The 24,776-nt window shown below is 41.6% G+C and overlaps 1 protein-coding gene across 1 annotated transcript in view; it reads left to right on the top strand.

Annotated features, from left to right (window-relative positions):
* dcc (DCC netrin 1 receptor) overlaps positions 1–24,776 on the top strand; it is a 371,365-nt gene that overhangs the window by 317,714 nt on the left and 28,875 nt on the right. Inside the window, 6 exon segments of the mRNA XM_034709663.1 lie at positions 6,988–7,150; positions 8,614–8,726; positions 8,729–8,836; positions 9,337–9,454; positions 12,733–12,734; positions 19,978–20,127. Of these exon segments, the coding sequence (XP_034565554.1) occupies positions 6,988–7,150; positions 8,614–8,726; positions 8,729–8,836; positions 9,337–9,454; positions 12,733–12,734; positions 19,978–20,127 (654 nt within the window).

Genomic DNA, 24,776 nt, shown 5'->3' with positions numbered 1-24,776 from the left:
TGACAGATATATTTAAGTTAAATATGTTAAATATAGATACTAAGGTAAATCTAACTGTTAAATTTAGATAAAAATGTTTAACTTAATGACTTATTTCCAATGTATCCCTGTGGCATGGCTCCGAACATTCTGTTTTTTGTGCCGAACTGTTTCCTGCGGACGAATCTGACTCCTTTCAGGGAGGTTGAACAAAGACTGTATGAATAGATGGACGCCACAATAGCCCCCCTAAAGTGAGCCAAAATGTTTGCAGCATAGGTCTTAAAGCCTGTGTTAGGAGATGGGGCACGGGTCAAACCATGCAGTGTATTTTTCTGAAAAGTTGAGTTTAATAAGCTCCTGCAGAGCTGTGCATTAGAGCACGGGCCTGTGTCCATTAATGAAGGAAAGCATTGTCAGCCCTCAGCGTCCTGCCTCGCCATCAACTGTTTCCTGCAGCGCAAGACCTTTCCACTTCATGTCAGGGTCTTGTCTCACCCTGTTGGGCTTCTGTTTCCCATATCTACCTGCTAACTTTAGATTATCCCTGACTCAATGGTCACTACTGAGGGAGGCGGAAGTGCAAGACAGCTTATGTTACTTAGAAACAGTCAGCGCTGCTGTGAAGCTCTCTGAAATTGGGTTCAGGAGCACCGTGCATGGACAGAAGGGAGGGTCAGTGAGCAGAAACTTAACTAACACTAACTCAAAAGTCATTGAACTTTCCATAACTGTGAGTGTCTGCTTCAAACCCAGACAAGAACCTGTTCTACTGTGGACTGGACCCACCTGAAGGGAGCTTTGATCGGCAGACACAGGCACCACAGCTCCACCTGTTGATCCCTGCAAAAACCTCTCAGTATAACATCCAAGCTCCCTCTGCGGAGGATATTTTGGCTCCACCTTAAAGCCTCAGGAAATATCAATTGGAATATTTAAAATTTGCATAGAATATTAAAATGTAATGTGTAATCAAGCTTCATCAAAAACTGGAGTGAAACTATACATCCACAACTTTGAAAAATCTCTGTTCAAAAACAGCTTATTTTACAGGTCAAAGCATTTCTCAGGACTGTGTGGGCGTGGCCTAACTCTTTGATTGACAGGTCAAGAGAGTTCACAGCCTGCATGTTTGAGCCGTCTGACTCTAAATCTAAAGACATAGAAACTCCAGAATCTGGAAATTATTCATTTCAAATGGTCTCTGAGGGCTGAGTCACAAAATATTTCAGAATCAGGACTTATATCATTTATTAGTTTTATCACTCCGTGGTCTCCGGGGCATCAGGACCATGGGAGTGAACCTGTCCTTGGGAAAGTTAGTGGACCGGTCCTGGGGAAAGTTAGTGGACCGGTCCTGGGGAAAGTTAGTGAACCTGTCCTTGGGAAAGTTAGTGAACCTGTCCTTGGGAAAGTTAGTGGACCGGTCCTGGGGAAAGTTAGTGAACTGGTCCTGGGGAAAGTTAGTGAACCTGTCCTTGGGAAAGTTAGTGAACCTGTCCTGGGGAAAGTTAGTGGACCGGTCCTGGGGAAAGTTAGTGGACCGGTCCTGGGGAAAGTTAGTGAACCTGTCCTTGGGAAAGTTAGTGAACCTGTCCTTGGGAAAGTTAGTGGACCGGTCCTGGGGAAAGTTAGTGAACTGGTCCTGGGGAAAGTTACTGAACCTGTCCTGAGGAAAGCAGAGCATATGCAGGACTGCTTTAGCCACTCTGCTGCGGCTCAACCCAAATCCACCACAGTTAGGAAAAAAGAAGAATGACAAGCGGTCATCTCCCTAAGACAACACGGCTGAGACGTCAGGAGACGGTCTGAGCAGGGGCGGAGTAGTTTTGTTGAACACGTGTGCACGTGACTCAGTGTTTCATTTCTGATTGGTTGGATATTTATTACGTAATAAATATCAGGTTAAACCAGCCCCCTTAAAACCCAGTGTGAAAATGTGTCAAAATACATAATTGAACATATTTGAAAAATAGATGGAAGTTGAGTTCTAATATGTTTACATAGTTTTTAGTATTTACATATGGTCTGAAATATCATAGGTAGAACCTTTTTTGTTGATTGGGGTTCTCAGGGCCTTTAAACAACAAGAGGAGGTGGAGACACGTCGTCCATCTTTATAAGCAGTCGATGATATTTAGCGCTACATTAGCAGCCTGCGTATGTTATGATGTCAGGATGGCATTTACATAACATTTACATAAATAATATGTTCCCGCTGTAATGTGCTGCAATAAAGGTGACTCTCCCCTGCTGCACACAAAAGGACAAATCATTGTCGTCTCCATAACTGTCCACTTCCATTTCTGCTAAAAGACAAACCGTTCAGTTACCTCTCCTCTGCGCAGAGGTCAGAGGTCATGGTCTGTAGCCAGTGGTGATTCAGTGTCTCTGCGGAGGACAGCTGAGCAGCGTGTGTGTTGTTACTGCCGCTGCTTCAGGCGATCATAAATCCGTCCTCTTTGACCTCCGCCCCCCTCCGGCTTTATGGCGGGTCGGCGAGGTCGAAACCTCGTTCATCAGCTTCCACCGTATTTCATCTTTAACACGCTGTCGTCCTTTTTGTCGCAGAGCTTCCTCGCACACAAATAAATGACCAACAGAGAAGATTCACCTCTGACTCGTTCCAGCTGATCTGTAGGTCCCAGCTGGAACAGTCTGTACTGAACCCAGTCCATGTCCGTGTCTGAGCTGGTTGCAGAAAAACACAACCAGTTCCCGCACTGTCTACTTATGTTCTCCAGGGAAGGAGCTGCTGGCTGTTATCAGGTGTCGAGGGCTCCACACCACTCAAGCCATTAGAGTTAAAAATACCTCCGCTTTAAGAGAAGGTCGGCCTTACAGAGGGCTCTCTAATAAAATACATTAACATCTTAAGCCTACATATTCCCCTGAAACATCCTGACTGCAAAGTGTTCAGACCTCTCCTCGCTGTGTGATATCTCAACTCAGCGGAGAGGCTTCACATTTACACCTTAGAAATATCTGACATTTTCATTACTGTTTGAAAAGGTTGTATATCACCTGAATATGGAAACTACTTCTCTACTACCTGGATGTAAACAAGCGCAAGTGACGGACGACATCTCGTGGTTTGTCAGTATGTTGATCTAGTAAATGGAGATAAAGTTGTATGTAGGCTGGGTCTGGTTAAACTGACCTCGTGTTAAGCCGTTTGAAATAAATTGTGTTCAGTTTTTACTGCTTTCTGAGTGTTTTCATACCTTTAGACTCGTCGTCTAGTCCAAGTAAAAGAATATGAAATTAGTCCAGAATGTAGTCCAAACTTTAGCTGTCAATTGTCATCGAACTACAAATGAAAACAAGACACTTCCTGTATACCAAAACCTCCGTACCTGGCCTCCATGGTCTTCATATAAATATAGATATCTTTTTATAGAGATAATAGAGTTTCGGGAAAGTAAATAATTCGATAGTAAAGAAAGAAAGAAAGAAAGAAAATAAATTAAATGAGTACGGTTATAAATAAATAAGTACATACATAATTAAATAAATGAAAAAGTAAACAAATAAATCAATAAAAAAAAGTACAAAAAATAGTTGAATAAATACATCAGTAAATAAATATATATAAAAAAATTAAAAAATACATATTCATAATACATATTAGGGCTGAACGATTAATCAAATTCAAACTGACATCGCAATATAATAGAATGCAATTTTCAAATCGCAAAGGCTGCGATTAAAAAAAAAAAAAGTTTCATGTACACAGACGCAACCTTACGTGACATGCATGCAGTAGGTGGCCGTAATGCACCTTTCAGCTGATTTGCCGACGGCCAAAAATCTCAGAAGAACGAGACACGTGCAAGCGGAGGATGAAGAAAACAACTTCAGCCACAAATCCAGTTTTGATTTGTTGTTGACATCTTTAAAAATGGCCTCAGCAGAAGAACCGATCATATTGAGACATACAAATTAATCAACACGCTGAATATCAACATGTGGAGCAGGCTTATAAATAATTTCCGCAGAGTCAGAGTCAGTGAAGACCCAGACAACATGTGGATTTACTGCAACAGGACAACTGAACAGAATCATATTTAAGACTCAAAGTGTCCAGTTTTCTGTCTACTGGTTTTATTGAGAAAAATTAGCATGTTTACGTGGTCAGGTGTCAGCCAGGAGCGCAACCAGGTCAGAATCAGTCCGGCAGCGGAGAAAAAAAGAGAGACCTGTCACTCAGCCACAGCCCCCAGCTGAGCGTCTCCGCTGTGCACAACACCTTCAGTCGGCTGATTCACATCGAAACATGCTTTAAACTTAAAACAGTTGTTTGGCAGAATTTGCTAAGTAGTTGTGGTGAACGCTTACAAGACTACAATTCAAAGTATTTGGTAAGTTTACAACTGGAATTCAAGTAGATAAATAAACCGTCTTTCATATTAATTCATGCTTCATTTGCCTTTGTCTTAACATAAGTCCAGCCTATGAGAAAGAACAGTTTGTGTATAATAAATCTGATTTTGTTTATTATAATACAGATTGATTTTTTGCTCGTGTTTGTTGAAAACTACATGAAGAGGACCTTGAAAAAATAGTTGCATATCAAATCGCAATCGCAATATTAAGGAAAATAATCGCAATTAGATTATTTTCCAAAATCCTTCAGCCCTAATACATATAAATGAATGGATGAAAGAAAGAAAGAAAGAAAGAAAGAAAGAAAGAAAGAAAGAAAGAAAGAAAGAAAGAAAGAAAGAAAGAAAGAAAGAAAGAAAGAGAACAGCTTTAGGGTAAACAAAACCTTCAAGTTTCACAGGGGTCACGTGTCAGAATCTAACAAAAACTGCACTTTATAAGACGTCGAAGAAAAACAAGCCTTCTGTTTTCTGAGAGGTGTTGTAGGAAGTATGACTCCCCACGGACGGCCACTGATCCTGTCAAAAGAGAGACAAACACATGAATTTGGCCCAATATAAAAGGAAATGGAAGTCGAATGATTGTCACCCAAACTCAAACTCAGAACCAACTTAATGTTCATATATCTTCTTCCTACTTGATTCCAGAGTCAGTGACTGTCATAATGGTCGGTATTAGCACACCAGCGGTCTGCTATACAAAAATAACAACTGAAGGCTGTAACTGACCAATCAAGATCCATCATTCGTAAAGTCGTGTGATGATAATGACTGGATGCCCTGACTCTGGTATTTGTCTTGCTTTCTGGTGCAGAATGATTAGTATTCAATCAGTCCACCAAACTCTGCCGCTCTGCTAACAGGTGATCACACTCCCACTGTGAGAGGAAGAATCTCTCTGATTTTAATCCTCGCCACGACTTTCACTCCGGCACAAACTCAGAAACAAAGCTGAAGAAAAGGGGCCAGGTTTGGGTTTGAAAGAGAATGAAAAATGCTTTAAGAGAAGAGGGAAGGGGGAAAGATGATGAAATCCAGCTCACAAAGAGAACAGGAGAGAGGAGAAAGAGGGTTGTATTGTGGTCCCTGTGCTGCAGCTGTAAGCTGTGATGGATTGTGGTTTTCATTGAGAGAGACCACTGAATGGAGGGAGAGAGAGAGAAGGGGATAGAGGCAAAGTGCTTCTCTTTTTCATGCCTTTTTCCTAATCTTTCCTTTTCCTCTCCTTTCTCTTCCTTTCCAGCCTTTCTCTTCCTTTCCATCTCTCTCTCTCTCTCTTTTTTTACACACATCCAGACTTCACACTCCCCCCGTGTTCCTATTTTCTCTCTCTTTCTCTCTCTCCTCCCTCCGCCTCAAGGTCGAGTTAATGAATGACAGAGCGTGTCATCAATTCCCCCTTTCTCCCTTTACACCTGTCATAGACACACACACACACAACACTCTGACACACACACATACACTCACACACATACATGCTGTGTATTGATTTGTACGGCAGCAGCAGCTTTGTGTTGTCAGTCCGGTGAAACCTCTCTGGTTTTCATGCAAGCTTTTATTTTGTAGCTGGTTTTTAAATCTATAAAACTACAAAACAGGCAACCTAGAAACTCGTAACTTCATACTTGTGCATCATTTTCTGTGATTTACGTTTTAAATTAAGGTGAATAACATGAGTATGGTAATTAGATATATGGAGACAGGAAATGTGGAGAGTAGAAAGCGAGGGAAAACATGCATCAAATGGTAGTGATCTGGAGTCAAACATCATAAGTGACATTAAATTTGAAAAATCTTAAACTAAATCTGAAAGGAAAAGTTTTATTTGATTGAAAAATGAGCTGGATTTGATACAAAATCTGGAAATGTCAACATTTGAAAGACATTGATATTTTGCATATTGAGCCTGCACACTATGAAGAACACCTGCACAGTGTTCATTCTCACCTTGATTATCTGACCTGCAAAGAATAGACAAGTGAACACTAAACATCACAGCTTCTAAGCTTTCTTCTGTCACCTCACCTGAATAATGATTTTAGATAACAGCAGTGATGTTCCTTTTACAACACAAGCTCCTCATCAAACAGCTTCTTCTTGCTCTTCTCTTGATTCACAGCTACAATGCTAGCTTCTCCTGCTATAGCTGGGTGGTCTTTAAACTGATTGGTCCAATGATTGCATGCACTGAGTGAGAGGCATTCTGCACATACTTAGTTTTTTCTTCTTATATATCTGGTGTAGGGCGGTCTTTTGTAGTAAGTTCATCATACATGTTGATAATTTGGAGAAAATTAAATTGCAAATGATGAGGCATCAGTTTAGCTTAGCGGTTCATCTGCATACTCCATGTTTGGAATCCATTTGGTGCATGTCATCCTTCCATCTCTCTTGCAAGTTTCCAACTCCATCTTCCATCCTGTTCAGTTGATAAAGGCGTGAAGAAGGTAAAAAATACATCTAAAGAAACCAGGAAAAGTGCATTATTCTGCAAGTGCAACTTCTAAATTAAAGACATGTTCGTTTTAACTTTAGCTTAACGTTAACCTTAGTAATCTGAAGTTCTTTGGTTGAAGAAAAACCTGCCACACCTCTAATGTTTGTCCACTTGTGTGTGTTTCAGAGTCTCCAATTGGTCAGATGCGTCCTCCTCACGGCAGCGCCACGCCTCAGAAGAACAGTAACCTGCTGGTCATCATCGTGGTCTCTGTGGGAGCCGTCACCGTGGTCGTGGTGGTCATCGTGGCGCTCATATGCACACGGCGCTCATCGGCTCAGCAGAGAAAGTAAGACAGGTTGTTTACCTGTGTGATGATGGCGGGGAACAGACGTACGGATGATGAGGCAGATAAGATGGTTAATCCTCTATCCTGGTTGTTCGTTTTGTTTTTTTCCAGGGACACAGGTTCAGAATTTTTAAACCAACCCAAAGTGAAGAAAACAAAAACACAGGAATCAAACTTTAAGACCTTTATTTTAAGGATTTAGTTATTGTTTTGTAAACTTTACCAGGTTTAAGCTTTATTCCATTAAGTTTGCTGCATAAATTTGCGGTTCTTAAGTGGTGGGTTGTTTCAAACGACATGTATGCCTGCAGCAGGTAGTTTGTCTTACTCTAACAGGTGTGGTGGAGTGAAGGTTTTGAATATGCGTATTAGCACGGGTTAAAAGTGTTAAAGGACAGATTTAGTCGTTATTACTGCTGCAGTGATGGATTCCGAAGCTTGACCATTGGCATTAAGAAACATTTATTAATCCTCTAAAGGTTAATCTTGAAATCTGCGTGTCGTATTTTCAGAGGCATCTTGTATCCAGGCTAATGCGGTAATTTACTTTCATGAGCACGTGTCAAACATTCATTTCTGCCCGTGTGTCCATTAAATTATGAATAACAAGTCATGTAGGATGGAGATAGTGTCCATATATTATATATGCATACATATGTATGAGGTCAACTTTACATGGAGTAGCTGCGGTTGTGTGAGGATTTCTGTTCATGTATGACCAAAAGTCATTACAGGATGACTGTTTGTCGGCATTTTTAACAATGCTAACTTGATGTTGAAGCCTTGCACATCTAAACTGAAGCTAGTGGATTACTACCATGGATTTATTTTGGAGCATAGGGCCATAGTGAGATACGTGGTGCAGGTTCATGTCCTTTATTCTGTGTTTCTACAAAATTAGCTTCCCGTATTGTTCATCCTAATTCATGCTTTCTTTCCAGTTAGACTGTCATTTATAATGCATGTTTAGGTTTGGGTTGGTCCTCTCTGTAATCCAATTCATGACATTTCAATTGGGACTATTTCTTATCCAATTCGTCTGGTTTTTTCATGCTATAACTCGGTTCATGAACTTTAAGTTGATACCGTTTTGTAATCTTTGTCTTCAGATTTGGGTTCATAATTATTGGTTAGTCCCAGCTCACTTTTAATCCAACCCCATTATGTTCCTCTTAATGCATCATTTTAATTGATAAAACAGAATAAAAGTCATTCTAATCCAGCCTAACAGGTTTCAGTAAGTATTACAGTATTTGATAATCTACTTTCAGGGTCAAGAGGCAGGTCAGCTGAGAATTCTCATTCTCGTCTCTGTAGCCTCCATAATCAGTTTTTTCATAGTTATGGGTCCCTGTGCTGTCCACTATCATTACATGTGTTTGATGTCCATCCTTCCTTCCTTCCCTCCTTCCCTCCTTCCCTCATTCCCTCCTTCCCTCCCGATGACTTCCTCACCCATGCAGGAAGAGAGCGAGCCACAGTGCCAGTAAGAGGAAAGGCAGCCAGAAGGACCTGCGACCTCCTGACCTGTGGATCCACCACGAGGAGATGGAAATGAAGAACTTGGAGAAAGCTCCCACGTCGCCCCATCGGGACACGACTCACCCCTCCAGTCCTGCCAGGACCTCCCCCAGGTTGCACACAGCCAATCAGAGAGCCAGATGGGCAGTAAGAGCAGCCACTCAGGTACAGGACAGATGCTGATTCATGCCTTTATTTTCACATTTATTGGTCCTTGAAGAACTCTTATTCTCCTGGGTTCATTCTAACTTTTATGCAAGTTGTTTTACTCAATGTTTGGCAATAACCCTCCTATAACTCTTGCAACAGAAAGACGATACGACTTATTAACTAGATTTAATTGTTTCGGAGTCTGTCTTTATCAAAGAACTGATCTTCTTTCACAGCAGCATCAAAATACCGTATTGGTTTCCATCTGCATGCACAAACTCCTCTTTGTTCACTTCTTACGGTGCTGCCTGATCGATCTGCAGAGCGTCTGAGTAAACAGCTCACATCGGACTAATGACGCCTGATTACACTTGAAAAGAAAACAATCTATTAAGCTATAATAATAATTCCTCCAGGCAATAAAAACCTAACTTGCAGAACATAATTCTTCTCTTTCACTAAGGGAGACTAAAAACTGTGAGTCCGTTTTGATATTTAATGTTTGTGCATTAAAGGAGCTGATAACGATGAGGCATCCAGCAGCATCTCCACTCTGGACCGCTCCATCACCACGAGGAGAGGAACTCGAGGCAAAATGATGATTCCCATGGACTCCCAGCCGAGCAACCACACGTAAGTAACACACCTCTCTGTGTCTTGAGTTTCTGTTTGCTGGCTTTTTTGTTGCATGAAGATCATGGCTGAAAAACAAAAATGGACGCCTCACTTAGAAACATTTCTAAACTCACACTTAAGAGTTTAAGCTCAAAACAGCTCAAAGGAAGTTGCAGATGCAATAAGTTATATTTGGTGGTGTGGGTCTGTTCTGGGAGCTCCCTGCCCTTGTTAAACAGGTGTAACATTTAATATGTTCACCGTCTTAGTTTAGCTTGTTAGCATGCAAACATTTGGTCGTTAGCACTGAAAACAAAGAGGCTGATGGTGGACATCTTCTGTTTTGCAGGTATTCAGTCATAAAATTAAGCTTTCGACATATTGAAACTTTGATTAGTTGATGATGCTAAATATAAAATCAAAGGATTCCCAAGGTGTTTACAGGTCCACTTGAGGAGAATGTACTGTACATATCCGGCAACAAATCCCTTGAGGATCTCTCCAATGGCCAAAGTGTTTACCTCATGCTGTCACTAAAATGAAAGTCCAGGAATCACCAAATGTAGAGGGTTTGAACATTGTAGGATTTTAAATGGGCCACCAAATTTCATGTCAATCTGATAATTGGCTGCTGAGCTATTTTAGATGGAGTAGTCTAAAGCGATGCACCAACTTGTCTGTTTTCTTACATGCAGCTACAATGCTTATGTGGCTGTGACCTAGCTTAATATTAATGCTCTTGATTTTTTGTCCACTTTCAATATATTTTTTTTTTATTTGCTGTCTTATATGTTTTTAAACTTTTTGGGGGTGGAGTAAAACGATATCTTTGCTTCATTTTGTGGGCTTGGTGCTTGGTGAAGACTCGTGACTGACATGTTGCAGCTCCATAAACTAACAGTGTCGTTGAGCACTGTCACATTTCACTGAAATCTGAATTCATCTCATATGAAATATGTAAATCTGAATCCATGTGTGGCTCCAAATCCGGTCAAACACAGATTTTTGAATCCAGGACACAACCTGACATGAACTGAACACACTTGATGTTCAGCTTTACATTTTGGGCCTCGCTTCTTCTTCTTCTTCTCTCTTCTTTCTCTTCTTCTTCTTCTTCTTTCTCTTCTCTTCTTCTTCTTCTTCTTTCTCTTCTTCTCTTCTTCTTCTTCTCTCTCTTCTTCTTTTCTTCTTCTTCTTCTTCTTCTTCTCTTCTTCTTCTTCTTCTTCTTCTTCTCTTCTCTCTTCTCTTCTTCTTCTTCTTCTTCTTCTTCTTCTCTCTTCTCTTCTTCTTTCTTCTTCTTCTTCTTCTTCTTCTTCTTTCTTCTTTCTTTGTGCACATGAGTCTGCAGCAGCGGGGCGTTTGAGGGCGAAGACGGTTCATCTCTGTTTCCTCTGTCCTCTCCTCTTTGAATGGTGGAGATGTGAAGCCTTTTATGCAGAGTCAGAAGTGAAGTTGAAGGAAGGGAACGCACACACGCACACATGCATGCACACACGCTTTCTGATAATTAGCCCGTATGTTCTGTCAGACAGACTCAGAGGACAGAGGGGGAACAGAGAGGATCTGAGGACTGGCAGGGGAGAGACAGAACATAGAAAAGATTGAGGCATAGAGAACTGAGGAGCTCTGAACCCTTGGCAAATGGGAATTCAGTATTTTTTACCCCAAAACACTGGATTTCCACTCTAAGTGTCACTTTAAAGCGTGAGTCTAGTTTTATAAATATGAGTATAAGTCCAGATAAAAGACAGTCTCAAGCTTCTGTTCTCCAGCAGAGACTCTGAGGATGCTCAGGAACATGTGACGTTTGAATCAGACAGAAGCGACTACTCTGTGAACTCTGCAACGAGGGGCCTTGTCCCACCCTGTACGGGTTCTTCTTATTATTACCCGGCTACTAACTTATAATACAAACACGTTGGTAAAAACATTAATGAAAGATTATTTTATTGATCTAAAATGATTTATGTTTGCAGTTTTAAAAATAGTCTTAGTGATTCCTCGTCAGTTATTTTCCATGGTGATGGATTCTTCTCTGCCTGTTGCAGTGGATTTAACATGAAACTGTGCTCATTCAGCTCTCCTTCTTCTCTGAGCTCTGCGGTTCACACGCCTTTAAAAATAAACTAATGTCACAACTTTGAACCCTGCTGCTATCATCACCCCGCTCATGGTTTAAGTTTCTTTGTAGAGATCGCTAACCTAAAGTTTCTCTCACCTGTTCCGCTCCTTGATCATATTGATGGACAGGATCCAATATGAAAATGTCCGTAGCCTGCTGTAGCCACATTGTTTTGCTGATGGAAGCGAACGGTTTAACCTCACCTTACGGTCTATGGTGCCAACAAGCAGAAGTAAAATGTGCCGGAACTTTTTTCCGCAGATTGATTTGACATGACATGTGATCAGCCTCTGGTGTTGCTCATGTTAGTGAGCATTTTACATAATCGGAGAATCCGGAAGAAAGCTGGGTTATAAGTCACAACACATCACGTGACTATTCTGAAGAAGACTGCAGGAAGTTATCAAGATATAAAAGAACACACTGGTCTGGTAACAAGGACTGTCTTACTTTAACATACAGTGTTTTTTAACTATAAAGACACAGGCTAGCTCTCACCTGAAGTGTGAATTAAAGATAGGAGACGAAAGGGACCAGGTTTCATGACTTGCAACACACGGCTAGGTAAGCTCGCCTGCACGCCGGTCTACAGACAAGCCCAAAGCATCATCAACGAGTTCAGCTCTTTTGCATTAAATATCATAATAAACCGTGTCACAAACCAACATACTGTGGTTTTTATACAGAGTGTGTGAACCCTTAGGCTGTAAAATCACATCCAAATATTTTTTATGTGATCACATTTTTATTGTAATTTCTGCAGTTACATACAAACATAGATTAACAAGGAACAAACAAACAAACCAAAACAAACAACAGACAAAAAAATAAAAAAAACACAACAAACAAAACAACAGTTCCAGAAGACTGTTTTATCATCTTCCAAACATTGCTCCAGTCAAAGTCAGGGCTCACATCACATCCAAAAATGAAGGGAAGTTTATCTTAATTTTTGTACTTTTACCCTGCATTAGTTTTCAGTCTCACTCATTGATAAGCATTGGTTTTAATTCAATAAACATAGCAAATAGAGTAAAAAGTCATGCACAAAGTAAGATATCCAGCTAACACATATAATCTGTGACAGCGTGACTGAAACAGAACAGAGGCGCTGTCTTCATTTGAGATTTGCGGCTCCACAAAGCTCTGATCATCTCCAGCGCCCTGTTGGAGGCGTCTGACTGTTTTCAAAGTTCTGTTTGTTTAAGAACGCTGCAGGAACTCCTCTGTCTCTCCTCTGTTCGGGCTGTAGCTTTATTCAGACCCCCACTGCGTGTTACAGCAACAGTCAAACCAAACTGCTGGTTCGGCTGATGAGATGAGGCCGCCAGTCCCAGAGATACACAACAAAGCAGAAATGTTGATTTCATTCAGAGCCTGGGGTTTGACTTGATCAGGAGTCAGAGCCGTCGAGCTGCTGATTGGCTGAACACACCCGAGCAGAGAAAATGGTTCATCAGTTTCTCTTTAAGTCACCAGCAGATGTTGAATCTCTGCAGGATCTCTGAGAGCAGCCGTCAGCGCTGCATCACATCCATGGGCCAGATTGTAGTCTGTGCAGGAGCAACAAATAAAACCAACAGCACAAGAACCGGGTTTTCATTGACCTCAGACACAGGACGGGGATGGAGAGCTACAAGAAGGAGACGGCCAGGACAACAAACAAGATAGGGAGGGAGTAGAGGTCATGTGTTGTAGGTTTTTGAAGAGGAAGGTTTTGAGGTGATCTTTAAACGAGTGAAGAGAGTCAGAGTTGCAGATGTTTGGAACGACAGAGTTGGGGCAGCGATGGCAAAGGCTCTGTCCCCCTGAGTCTGGTGCTTGGAGGTTAGCTTCTGAGGATCTGAGGCGGTGAGATACTGCAAAACTCCCACAAGGTAAGTACGAACTAGTCAGCCATTCAAGCTAGCATTGCTATTCCAAATAAGGGAAATGTGGTGAGACACTTTCAAACTGTTCATAAAAACTACAACACTGACTTTCCTTCAAAAAGTAGTCCAGTCTGGAGGTTATGAAGGCATGTTAGCATTAGCTCATACTGAATTTTAAAGAAAGTGAGAAGATGCAGATTTCTAAGACAGCTAACAAGGCTGCCGATCTGCAACGTCCATAAAGACAGTTAGCAGCGTTGTTTCTTTTGCATGTGCACCTGTAAGAATTTGATGTGTTGGAAGGAGGAAAATGTGCAAGTGTAAGAATGTGAGTGACTTTGAGGAGGACCAACTGTGATGGCGATGACGACTGGTCTGCAGGGGTCAGGACCTACCAGAAGAGGTCCAATGAAGGAAAACAGATGAACAGGTCAAAGGGTCATGGGTAACCAAGGCTTATTGATGTGTTTAGGGAGCGAAGGCTGGAGGACCAATCCATCAGAAGAGCATACAGTTATCACAGTTTGTTGTGTATGGAGCCGTAATCCGGTCAGGGTGTCCATGGTGACCACTGTCCAAAGCATGAAAGCTCCTACAGTGGACACGTGAGCATCAGACCTGGACTACAGAGCGATGTAGGAAGAATGTCTGACAAGTTCAAGGTGTTGACTCCACACCTCAGTCCAATCCAGCATCTGTGGGATGAGCTGGACCACCAAGTCTGATCCATGGAGGCTCCACTTAACACCTTCAGAGGTCTAGAGGAGTCAAGGTCTCATCAGGTCAAAAGGCAAAGGCAAGGCAAAAAGGAATGCAAAGTTAAAACCACAGAAGAAGAAAAGCAGGAGGACTGAACCACAACATCAGGATGTTCTGGAGTTTTAAAGGTTGAGACATCCATGATGAGGAACATTTATAAGAAGCTGTCACAGGAAGGAGGGAGACAGGACAGACGGATGGTTTCAGTCACAAAATGTGTCCTCCTTTCTCTCCTGCTCTCTTTATGTTAGTTTGTTCTTGTTGTTGTTTACGGCAGGTGTCACAAACTGAAGCTCCTGCACTAAATGGGAACAACAAGGTTACAATGCTGCATGTTTTATTTCTGCGGGGTGTGAGTCAGCGGGGTGACTGATAATTTTTTCAAGCATCTGACAAGCACCCCCGTGTGTGTGTGGTGTGTGTGTTTGTGTGTTGTGTGTGTGTGTGGTGTGTGTGTGTGTGTGGTGTGTGTGTGTGTGTGTTGTGTGTGTGGTGTGTGTGGTGTGGTGCGTGCGTGCGTGCGTGCGTGCGTGAGAGTGTGGAGAGAGAGATATGTGGGTCACAGTAAAACACAGAAACCCTTCAGGCCTCCTCTGCCAACACACGCGAACCCGTCCTCCAGTCGGATCTATTTTTCCTCTCCTCCTTTGGTTTCACTTCCTGTCATGTTGAACTCTGAATCACTTTCATTGTATTTGATCTCTCTGTCAGAGATCTGTCGGGAACACTTCTCCTCTCCTCCTCCGTCATTAACTCCTCCACCAGAACTCTTTTTGGCTGTGTTGCTTTTAGATATTTTCTGTTTTCTCGATGAACTTTAAAAGCTCGGGACTGCAAACATACCTTGTGACTGCTCACGTAGATGTAGATTTTAGGACACAAAATCATAAAAAAAGCATTTCTCTTATTGTCCAAAGTCATGCCTCATAAGAGTGAGTACAAAGGTGGACATTTTTAAAAAGGTTAATTGATGATTAAATGCTTCTCATGCTATCAGATGATGATCAAATGGTTCCCTCACATCTTTAATCACTGGACTGAAAATGCTTTGCTTGAAGGTCACTTAACTAACTTCAGACTAACTTCATTCAACCAGTAGGAATATGTAACCTTGTTACAGACTTGCAGACTGGTAAGCATCATATACCAGATGTTGCATACTTTTGTAGCTCACAACGATGACAATGAATGTAAACACAAATGTACTTCAAGCTAAGTGGAGTATTGCAAAGAAGCAGCTTGTGGCGTTATTTACTCCAATTATTTACCTTAATTGTTGCTTTATGGCAGAACACACGCTGGATGTCAATCGCCCTAATCCTAACCCGTGGTGGTCTTCTGAAGTCACGTTTGATCTCGCAAGCTTCTGTGAGATCTCATGTCTGTCTCAGTCTCAAGGAATCATGCAGAGTGTGTTCAGAGGATTGTGATGCTAAAATTGTTCGGAGTTGTCCCTTAGTGTGTGCTCTTAAAATCGGTTAAGATCGTCTTGTGTGTAGCTAGCCTAAATATTATCATGAGCACGTAGCCCTTTTGGATTTTGTCAGAGAAAATGAAGTCTGATATTTGGGTTGATAAAGTTTTTCTGGAAACAGACTCTAAACCCAGTGTTTAGATGATCTGCTCCTTCGTCTCCATAACCGCTGGCCTTCAAATGTGATTGTTTAAAAAGTTAACTGCAACGTCTTTAACAAATCATTATTCACACTTCACTCTGACTTTAAATGCATGCAACAGCTCACAGCGCTGAATCTAGCTGCAGCTGTAAGGCCCAGAGTCGGATATCCTCCCGTAGCTGACTTTGTCCTGAAGGAAAGTTCATGCATGAATCTGAATGTACCCACGTCTCGCTGCTGAAATGACTGTGCTCTTTATTTTGTCTTATTACGAGTGTGCGCTCGGAGGAGAAAAAGGTCAGCATAAATAAAACGTTGGATCGTTCGCAGGAAGAATTTAAGGGTTTAACCAAATTGCAGCTGCTCTCGTTAAATGGTTTGACTGTGAGTGAAATGTTGGATCCCTGCAGGGTCTGCTTCTCTCTCTCGGTGTTTCACCCTCCTCTGCTTCAGACGACGACCCGCTCATCTCTTTATCTCCCCCTGTTTTTATCTCTTTGTGTCTGCAGTCTGCTCTCTGTTTCTATCCGTCTGTTTTAGGTCTCTCTCTCTCTACACTCACGTCTGTCCTCTTTTCTTTTATCAGGCTGTTATGCATGACTGTGTTGTACCTCAGAATCTGTGCTGAAATCTTTCTTTTAGCTGTTTTGAACTTTTCTGTCTCTCTTTGTTTTGGTTCTCATTATCTCTTCTCTTCCTCATCTATCCATCAGTTTATCATCCTTTCTCTGCCTTTTTTAAATTTCCAATTCGATTTTTTGTTGTCTTTTCTGTTTCGTCCCCCTTTTGTTTTGGCCACTCCCAAACACGCACACACACACACACTCACACACACACACACACACACACACACACACACACACACACACACCACACCACACACCACACACACACACCACACACCTCCATTAACCTGTAGCTCGCTGCCTCACTGCACCAAATTCCTCAATACTGTCAATCAATAAAGCTATCGATCAGACTTGTTCATCTCTGGTCATCCCGCTGACCCTGCTTCTCTTTAAATGATCACACACACACACACACACACACACACACACCACACACACAACACACACAGACAGACGGGCCAGAACATACCTCCTGAAGCTGCTGATCACAGCCTTGCTGCTTACAAATTATCAATACTCACCGATCAATACTGTTATTGATCAGGGCTCAGTGGAAGCAGACCTCCGGGGTTTTAAAAGACGAGGAAGCCGGGAGCAAAAGAGAGCTCCTCCTCCTCCTCCTTCTCCTACTGCTGTCTGTCTCGAGGATGCAGTACAGAAGGGGGGTGTGGGCCTATGCATGACGCTGCACTATAGGCTTTAAAACATAGACATTGTATCAGTAAGGTCACCTACAAGTGAAGCCCAAAGATGACTCCACCTGATCAAAGGTGGAGTTGAGGTCTTAGCTTAGCCACCTTTCAAACATCCACGACACAGACACTTTTTGGTTGCATAAGCCCCACCCCCTTACTATGCATAACTCTTGACGTTAATATAATCAAAGCAGCTTGGTTAAAAACATTAAAAAAGCACACTCTTCAGTTATGAAAAAAAAGAAATGAGGTGACTGAGATAACTCCTGACATTTTATAGTGCAACATGTACAGTCATGGATGTAGCTAATGAATGGTGTTACTCACAGCCCTCATGGGGGTCTGACTTTCACCTATTTTTAAGAACTGGGTCCTTTATAAATGAGGTGACACACCTCAGAGACCTCATCCCTGAGGGGGGTGGCAAGCATCTCTAAAAACACATCTGACTCCCCCTGACTGGAAATGCAATTTTAACAAAACACAAATTTAAAGGTACAGTTTGTAGTATTTAAAGGGACAGTGTGTAGTATTTAAAGGTGTAGTGTGTAGTATTAAAGGTACAATGTGTCGTATTTAAAGGTGTAGTGTGTAGTATTTAAAGCTACAGTGTGTAGTATTTAAAGGTGTAGTGTGTAGTATTTGAAGGTACAATGTGTAGTATTTAAACCTGCAGTGTGTAGTATTTAAAGGTGTAGTGTGTAGTATTTTAAGCTACAGTGTGTAGTATTTAAAAGGTACAATGTGTAGTATTTAAAGGTGTAGTGTGTAGTATTTAAAGCTACAGTGTGTAGTATTTAAAGGGACAGTGTGTAGTATTTGAAGGTACAATGTGTAGTATTTAAACCTGCAGTGTGTAGTATTTAAAGGTGTAGTGTGTAGTATTTAAAGCTACAGTGTGTAGTATTTAAGGTACAATGTGTAGTATTTAAAGGTGTAGTGTGTAGTATTTAAGCTACAGTGTGTAGTATTTAAAGGTGCAGTGTGTATTCAAAGACACAGTGTATTTAAAGGTGTAGTCTGTAGTATTTAAAGGTGTAGTCTGTAGTATTTCACCTTCATCCTTTGTTCATTGCTACCCATTGTTACATTACAGAGAGGCTCCTGTAACTTTAACACATAATAATATAAACTCAGTCTGCTGGGGTCACAGCTGCCCACAAATATAGACACACACATTCTGCAGCCTGTTTAGAAGATAAGAGCCCCCCTCCTCAGCCTGTGTGTGCCTGTGTGTTTATGGGTTGTGTACCTGAGGCAGTGTAATCAGTCTCATGAGTTCGACTCCCTGCAGTTTCCTCTCAAGGTCACATATGAACTCTCTCTGCTCCGACTGTTTCTGCTGCTCTCTGTGTGCACTCTGAAGCTACCTCTGCTCTTTCAATGCTTAGCTGTATGACTATAGACATAGCTACCAGAACAGATCTTATGTGAACTTTATTTTAACACCTCTTAGCAGCATTATCATGTGTTTTAGAGACTTTTTGAAATCTTTTTGGATGAAAGGAGGAATACGAATTCTTTCTCTACCCTAATCGTTGCCCTGAAGCATAGCCTGCTTTGTTGTCGGTTTCAACAAGGAGACAACCAGTTACAAACTAAACATGACGCTTCAAGGAAAAGACTTGAAATCAGTGTAAGGGGACCATAAACTCATATGTACTGAGACTCATTCCCTAAGACTTCTTTGACAAAGAATTGGTTGTGGTCGCTGATGGCCCCAAGAGTTGCTAATTGCATCAGTTGCCTCTGCTATTTGTGCTCCAATTCACAAAGGATATTGCACCAGTAATATTTCTGCACAAATTAAAAGAGTTAAACCTTTTTGCTCTGCACTTTGTGTTTGGTTTGATAATTTATCCGTATATTGAGGTCTCATTTCTGTGTTTAGCAGCTACAAATGTCATGCAATGCTTATTCAAACTCATCCATGCTTTTATTTTTTCTCGTCTGGATTATTGTCATGCACTTTTAATAGGTATCAGTCAGAGCTCCCTCCACAGACTCCAACTGGTTCAAAATGCAGCCACTTGGATTTTATTAACAGGCACAACAAAATATCAACACATGACTCCAGTCCTCGCCAGCTGACATTGGCTGCCAGTTTTTTATAATGTCGATTTTAAGATTTTATCGATTACTTTTAAAATTTTAAATGTACAGGATCGAAACTATTTAAGAGACCTATTAACTCCATATGTGCATGGGCGGCCCCTGAGATCTGTGGATGCAGCTCTGCTGGTTGTGCCAAGATCCTGCCTTAGAACAAAAGGTGACCAGACTGTGGATCTCCCTGCCACTGCCGATTACACAGTCCACAACTGCTTTTAAATCCTCACTTAAAAGATTTTTATATAAAAAAGCATTTCTCCACCCCTAAATCGCGAATATTGCTCTGCATTCAGACGTCTTATTTTGCTTCTTTCTTTTTTTTTCCTGTCTGCACCATTTTTTTTATGCTTTGTAATTTTCTACATTTGTAATTTTTTGTAATTCTCTACATTTTTTGTTGTGAAGCACTTTGTAACTTTGTTAATTACACTGCCTCTATTTATATAGGAAAGTGCTATATAAATAGTGTATTATTGTTTCCTGAATTAGCTTCTCTGACTTCTGTTTGCAATCAGATGCTTCGCCCCCTGCTGTCTGTTTGAAAGAATGCAGGTTTAAGGCAGCTTAGCATTAGCTCAGAGGCCAAGAGGCTCCATCCACTTCCTACACCATCTTCAAATGCTCAAACTCTTACACGTAGCCGAACTGAGAGTTTTGCATGTTTTATTCTGCAGCGATAGTGTTTTTTCTTCGGTCTTTTCAGCAGTGATCAGCATTTTTTTATTTTCTGTTTCAGCCGTGGTCAGTGCCATCCCGGTGCCGGCTCTGGATTCTTCTCAGTATCCGGGTATCCTGCCTTCTCCGTCCTGCGGCTTCACTCACAACAAGTTCAGCCTGAGACCGATGCCTTTCCCCAGCCTGACAGTGGACCGAGGATACACACCAGGTACTGCAACACTACTGTTACACCTGTACTCCCTCTGGCACTGATACTGATACAGACGACACAGAGGGATTCACTGAATTCATGTGTTTGTAGAGGGTACCACTTTGCCAACAGAAAACAAACCAAACAACAAAGAAGACATGGAAAGCATATAGATGACCATGCAAATTTATTTTTAAAAAACACAGATAAAAAAGTGAGAATCGAAGCATCAAGGAATCAGATAAATGGACTGGAAGTAGAGAGAGACTCCCACCCCATATCCCGAGCAAAACCTACCTCCTCAACAAAAATATTTTAAACAAACGCGTAAAAATTGTGGAATTTGGCCGTGAGATGGGAGAGGATGCTTCCACTAAAATACGATGTCAGGGTGATCTTTTAATCTTTTGGACGTCTACTGTTTCAAGATTTATTTAGGAATTTTGATCTAAAATAAAACCCTGATCATCAATTTAACGTGCAGGATGGGTTGCAACAATTTCAGTCAGGTGTTGCTCAGCATATTCTCAAAAACATAGCTAATATGACTCAAACGGACCAGTGTTTGGAAGCAGCTGAAGCACTTGATATTGCATCTATCTCACTGTTACTGATAGGCTGCCATTACAGTAATTATCAGCATGTCACTTTTGTATACCTCCTGATGGACCTCTGCAGCAGTTGATAATAGAACAGCATCATGAAGATAATAATTATAATGCAGCTTCAACCCACAGAGATCTCAGTCTGCAGTATCTTCATCTCTCTGTATCCCTCTCATCCTCCCATTTTCCCTCCCCTCCTTCTCCTCTCCGTCGTATCAAAGCTTCACTTGGTTGCAGAGCTAAATGCTAAACGACGTGGAGGGTAGCAATAATTCAGTAATTCAGTAATTGGCTGATTCCTGGTCGGCTTGTATCGGTGATTTAACATCAGCAGAGAGACGGTGAGGAGCTTCAGAGTCATTGAATTAGCTGACACGACGGGGGATGATCACTGCTGGCAGAACACACACAGAGGCAGATATAATTAGCCGGAGATTCACAGGCAGTTAATGCGGGAGATCAACTTTAGAGTCACACGAAATTAAAACACACAAATGTGTCCATCTCTTCCTGGTTTAGTTCCAAACTTTACCCGAACGGAGAGAGATGTATTTCAGATTCCTCAGGGTTTCCTCGGATGCAAAATATGTCTGAGTGGATTTCCTGGAATTGTTGGTGAAGCGCTGAGCGAGGCGTGTGAAATATTTCCTTTTGATGGAATGATGCAGCCGTGAAATCAGCAGGAGTCTCAGAACATTTGAATATTTCACCCTGAGAAACTCGAAGGCTCCGGCTTCAACGGAGAGCTGGAACAACTCGAGGCTGGTGTCGTCTGAAAGATTACGCTCATAGAGACAAACGCTGAGAGAGATATCAATGACTGTGTGAATCAGACGAGCTCAAATGAAGCTTTAAGGCCTCTGGTAGTTTAACGCTACAGGTGGTTTTGGTTTCAGACTTCATAAACGTGTTTCAATCTGCAAAAAACATCTGATTAACCGGCTGGACTCGACTGTTTCTACACCAAACAAGAGGAATTGTGCAAGTAGATTGCTTCAGCTGCCACACAACCTCTGCTAATAAATCAAAACAACACCTGCTGACTGACGCAATCCACCCGAGCAAAAATAGAAATGCTAACATTTAGACCCTGAAATACATCACAACACGCACAGATTTAAAAATACTTCAGTTTTCCTTCAAAATAATCATTCATCAGACACAACCTGAGATTTTGCACAGTGACTTTATGTGCAGAATCAATACAGCTGCTTTTCTTCTCTCACGTTAATGAGACAGAGAGCTCATTCAGTGCAGCTTCAGCTTCATTATCACAGAGAGACTTTAGAGGTCGTTTCCTCTGAGCTCCCAGACACAGGTACAGCTGGGCGGAAAAGAGATTAAACATGTTGGAAAATGAAATATTTACAACAGTTCCACTTTTTAATCTGAATTAAAACACATTTTATTTGCTTTTTTGTCATTTGAATTGCTTCACATTCCCTGCAAGACACATGGAGTATACAGTATCTCACAAAAGTGAGTACACCCCTCACATTTCTTCTAAAGATGATGCACAAGAAAGTCCTCAAACAGTTTGCTAAAGACAGCAGACTAAGGACATGGATTACTGGAACCATGTCTTGTGGTCGGACGAGACCAAGATAAATGTATTTGGTTAAGATGGTGTCAAGCGTGGGTGGCAGTGCCCAGGTAAGGAGTACAAAGACAAGTGTGTCTTGCCTATAGTCAAGCATGGTGGTGGGAGTGTCATGGTCTGGGGCTGCATGTCACTGGGGAGCTACAGTTCATTGAGGGAACCATGAATGCCAACATGTACTGTGACATACTGAAGCAGAGCATGATCCCCTCCCTTTGGTAACTGGGCCACAGGGCAGTATACCGACATGATAACGACCCCAAACACACCTCCAAGACGGCAACTGCCTTGCTAAAGAAGCTGAGGGTAAAGGTGATGGAGTGGCCAAGCATGTCTCCAGACCTAAACCCTATAGAGCATCTGTGGGGCATCCTCAAACAGAAGGTTGAGGAGCGCAAGGTCTCTAACATCCACCAGCTCGGTGATGTTGTCATGGAGGAGTGGAAGAGGATTCCAGTTACAACCTGTGAAGCTCTGGTGAACTCTGTGCCCAAGAGGGTTAAGGCAGTGCTGGAAAATAATGGTGGCCACACAAAATATTGACACTTTGGGCCCAATTTGGACATTTTCACTTAGGGGTGTACTCACTTTTGTTGCTGGTGGTTTAGACATTAATGGCTGTGTGTTGAGTTATTTTGAGAGGACAGTAAATTTACACTGTTATACAAGCTGTACACTGACTACTTTACATTGTATTAAAGTGTCATTTCTTCAGTGTTGTCCATTGAAAAGATATAATTAAATATTTGCAGAAATGCGAGGGGTGTACTCACTTTTGTGAGATACTGTATGTTTATGTCAAATTTGAGAAGTTAGAAGTTATTCTAAAGAGTATTTTCCTGCTAACTCTCAGATTTCAAGACTAGATACTCTATTTTTTTCTAGCCTAGATAGTGACTTTCGTACATCCTCCCTTAGTGACTTGCTGGTGTGGACTGATCTTAATGTATATCCAGGACAACATATCCACTGAATGAAATACCTTTGGGTGACGTTTCTGTTTATTACAACAATAATGATCATGATGATGACTCTGGTCTGAGCTGTTTGCTGCAGAGGTAACGAGTGATGATGATTACGAGATGATTAGGACCGTATATTCTCTGCTCCTCTAACTTCCTATTCACCTGTGACCTCATTATGTGACCTGTACAGTGTGCACTAACTATACATGAGGAAGGCAAACATGCACACACCAGGCTCCTACACTGACTCTCCACTCCCCACACTCCCTCTCTCTCTTCAGCAAAGTGCACAGAAAACATCATAGAGTAGAGTATGCTGCCTTTATTGGATTTTAAAGTTATGCAATCTTTTACGATACGCTCTTGCTATTGTTTTTTTTTTTTTTTTAAATAGTTTATTATGCAAACAGCCCTCCTCTGCACTCCCCTGAGGGAAGTCTGCGCTCATTTGGAGAGAATACATTTGACAGGGTAGCTATTAGAGGAAAGTCAGAAAAGATATGAGATATAAAACGTCTCTTGTGGTTCCATTTTGGGCTGAAAATTATAATTACGTGAATTTACGCAAGAGAACAACATTTCTCCAGTCGGGATAAACAGGAAATGACATCTGATCTGGTGTTTGCAGTGAGGAGCCGGTGCTCCCCGGAGGAAGGAGCAAATTGAGATAATTAAAGAGATCACTCTGCTTTACTTCAGAACAACACGTAGATCTCCTCTCTCGGAGAATGTCTCCCTCCGAGTTTCCAAACAAGATACCTCGGCTATACCTTGTGTTTTTTGTAGCTTAGAAAGAGGCATCACTGTAAATTTCAGTCTGTGTCATAAGCATTTAAAAACTCCTCACTGGAGCTTTAACAGGCTCTTGTTTCTGGGTCTGCATGAGATGTGACCAAGCATAATTTTTTATGACCTTCGGATTCGGAAGCGTTAATATTTATCACGTTTTTACTTGTCAAACAGAACCAAATGTTAACTTAAAGGTGACATATCATGCTTTTTTCATCAATATATATTGGTCTAAGAGGTCACCAAAACATGTCTTTAAAGTTTATGCTCAAAAAAACACTTTGAAATCAGATTTTGGCATGCCTGAAAAGCCCTCTTCTTCAATCCTCCTCAGAACACTCTGTTTTCTCTCTGACCACGCCTCCTCAGGAAGTGGATGTGCCCTCGGCTCTCCAGCACGTTGATCTAATGTTTACATGTTGGCTGAATATACAAGGCTGCTCAGAGATCACGTTACTTCAACCCTCTGAATCTGATCCAGAATCTGATCCTGACGGAGAGGTGCCTGTAGCAGGACTTTTCTGAAGGATTGGTCATAGATTTAGTGTTTCTTGTTGTTTTATTTATCAGTATGTCGACGTGTGTCTTGGTACACAGCTACGAACATGTAGCTATGTGGCTATGCTAACTAGCGCTAGCACTTATCCATGAAAAATAAAAATCATCCACTAGACATTCAAATCTGCAGACGTGGGGAGTAAAACCGAC

This window comes from Notolabrus celidotus, chromosome 19 (assembly GCF_009762535.1).
Source record: "Notolabrus celidotus isolate fNotCel1 chromosome 19, fNotCel1.pri, whole genome shotgun sequence".
Lineage (NCBI taxonomy): Eukaryota > Metazoa > Chordata > Actinopteri > Labriformes > Labridae > Notolabrus > Notolabrus celidotus.
Note: the sequence above shows the minus strand (reverse complement) of the source record. Positions and strands in the feature narration are given on the sequence as shown.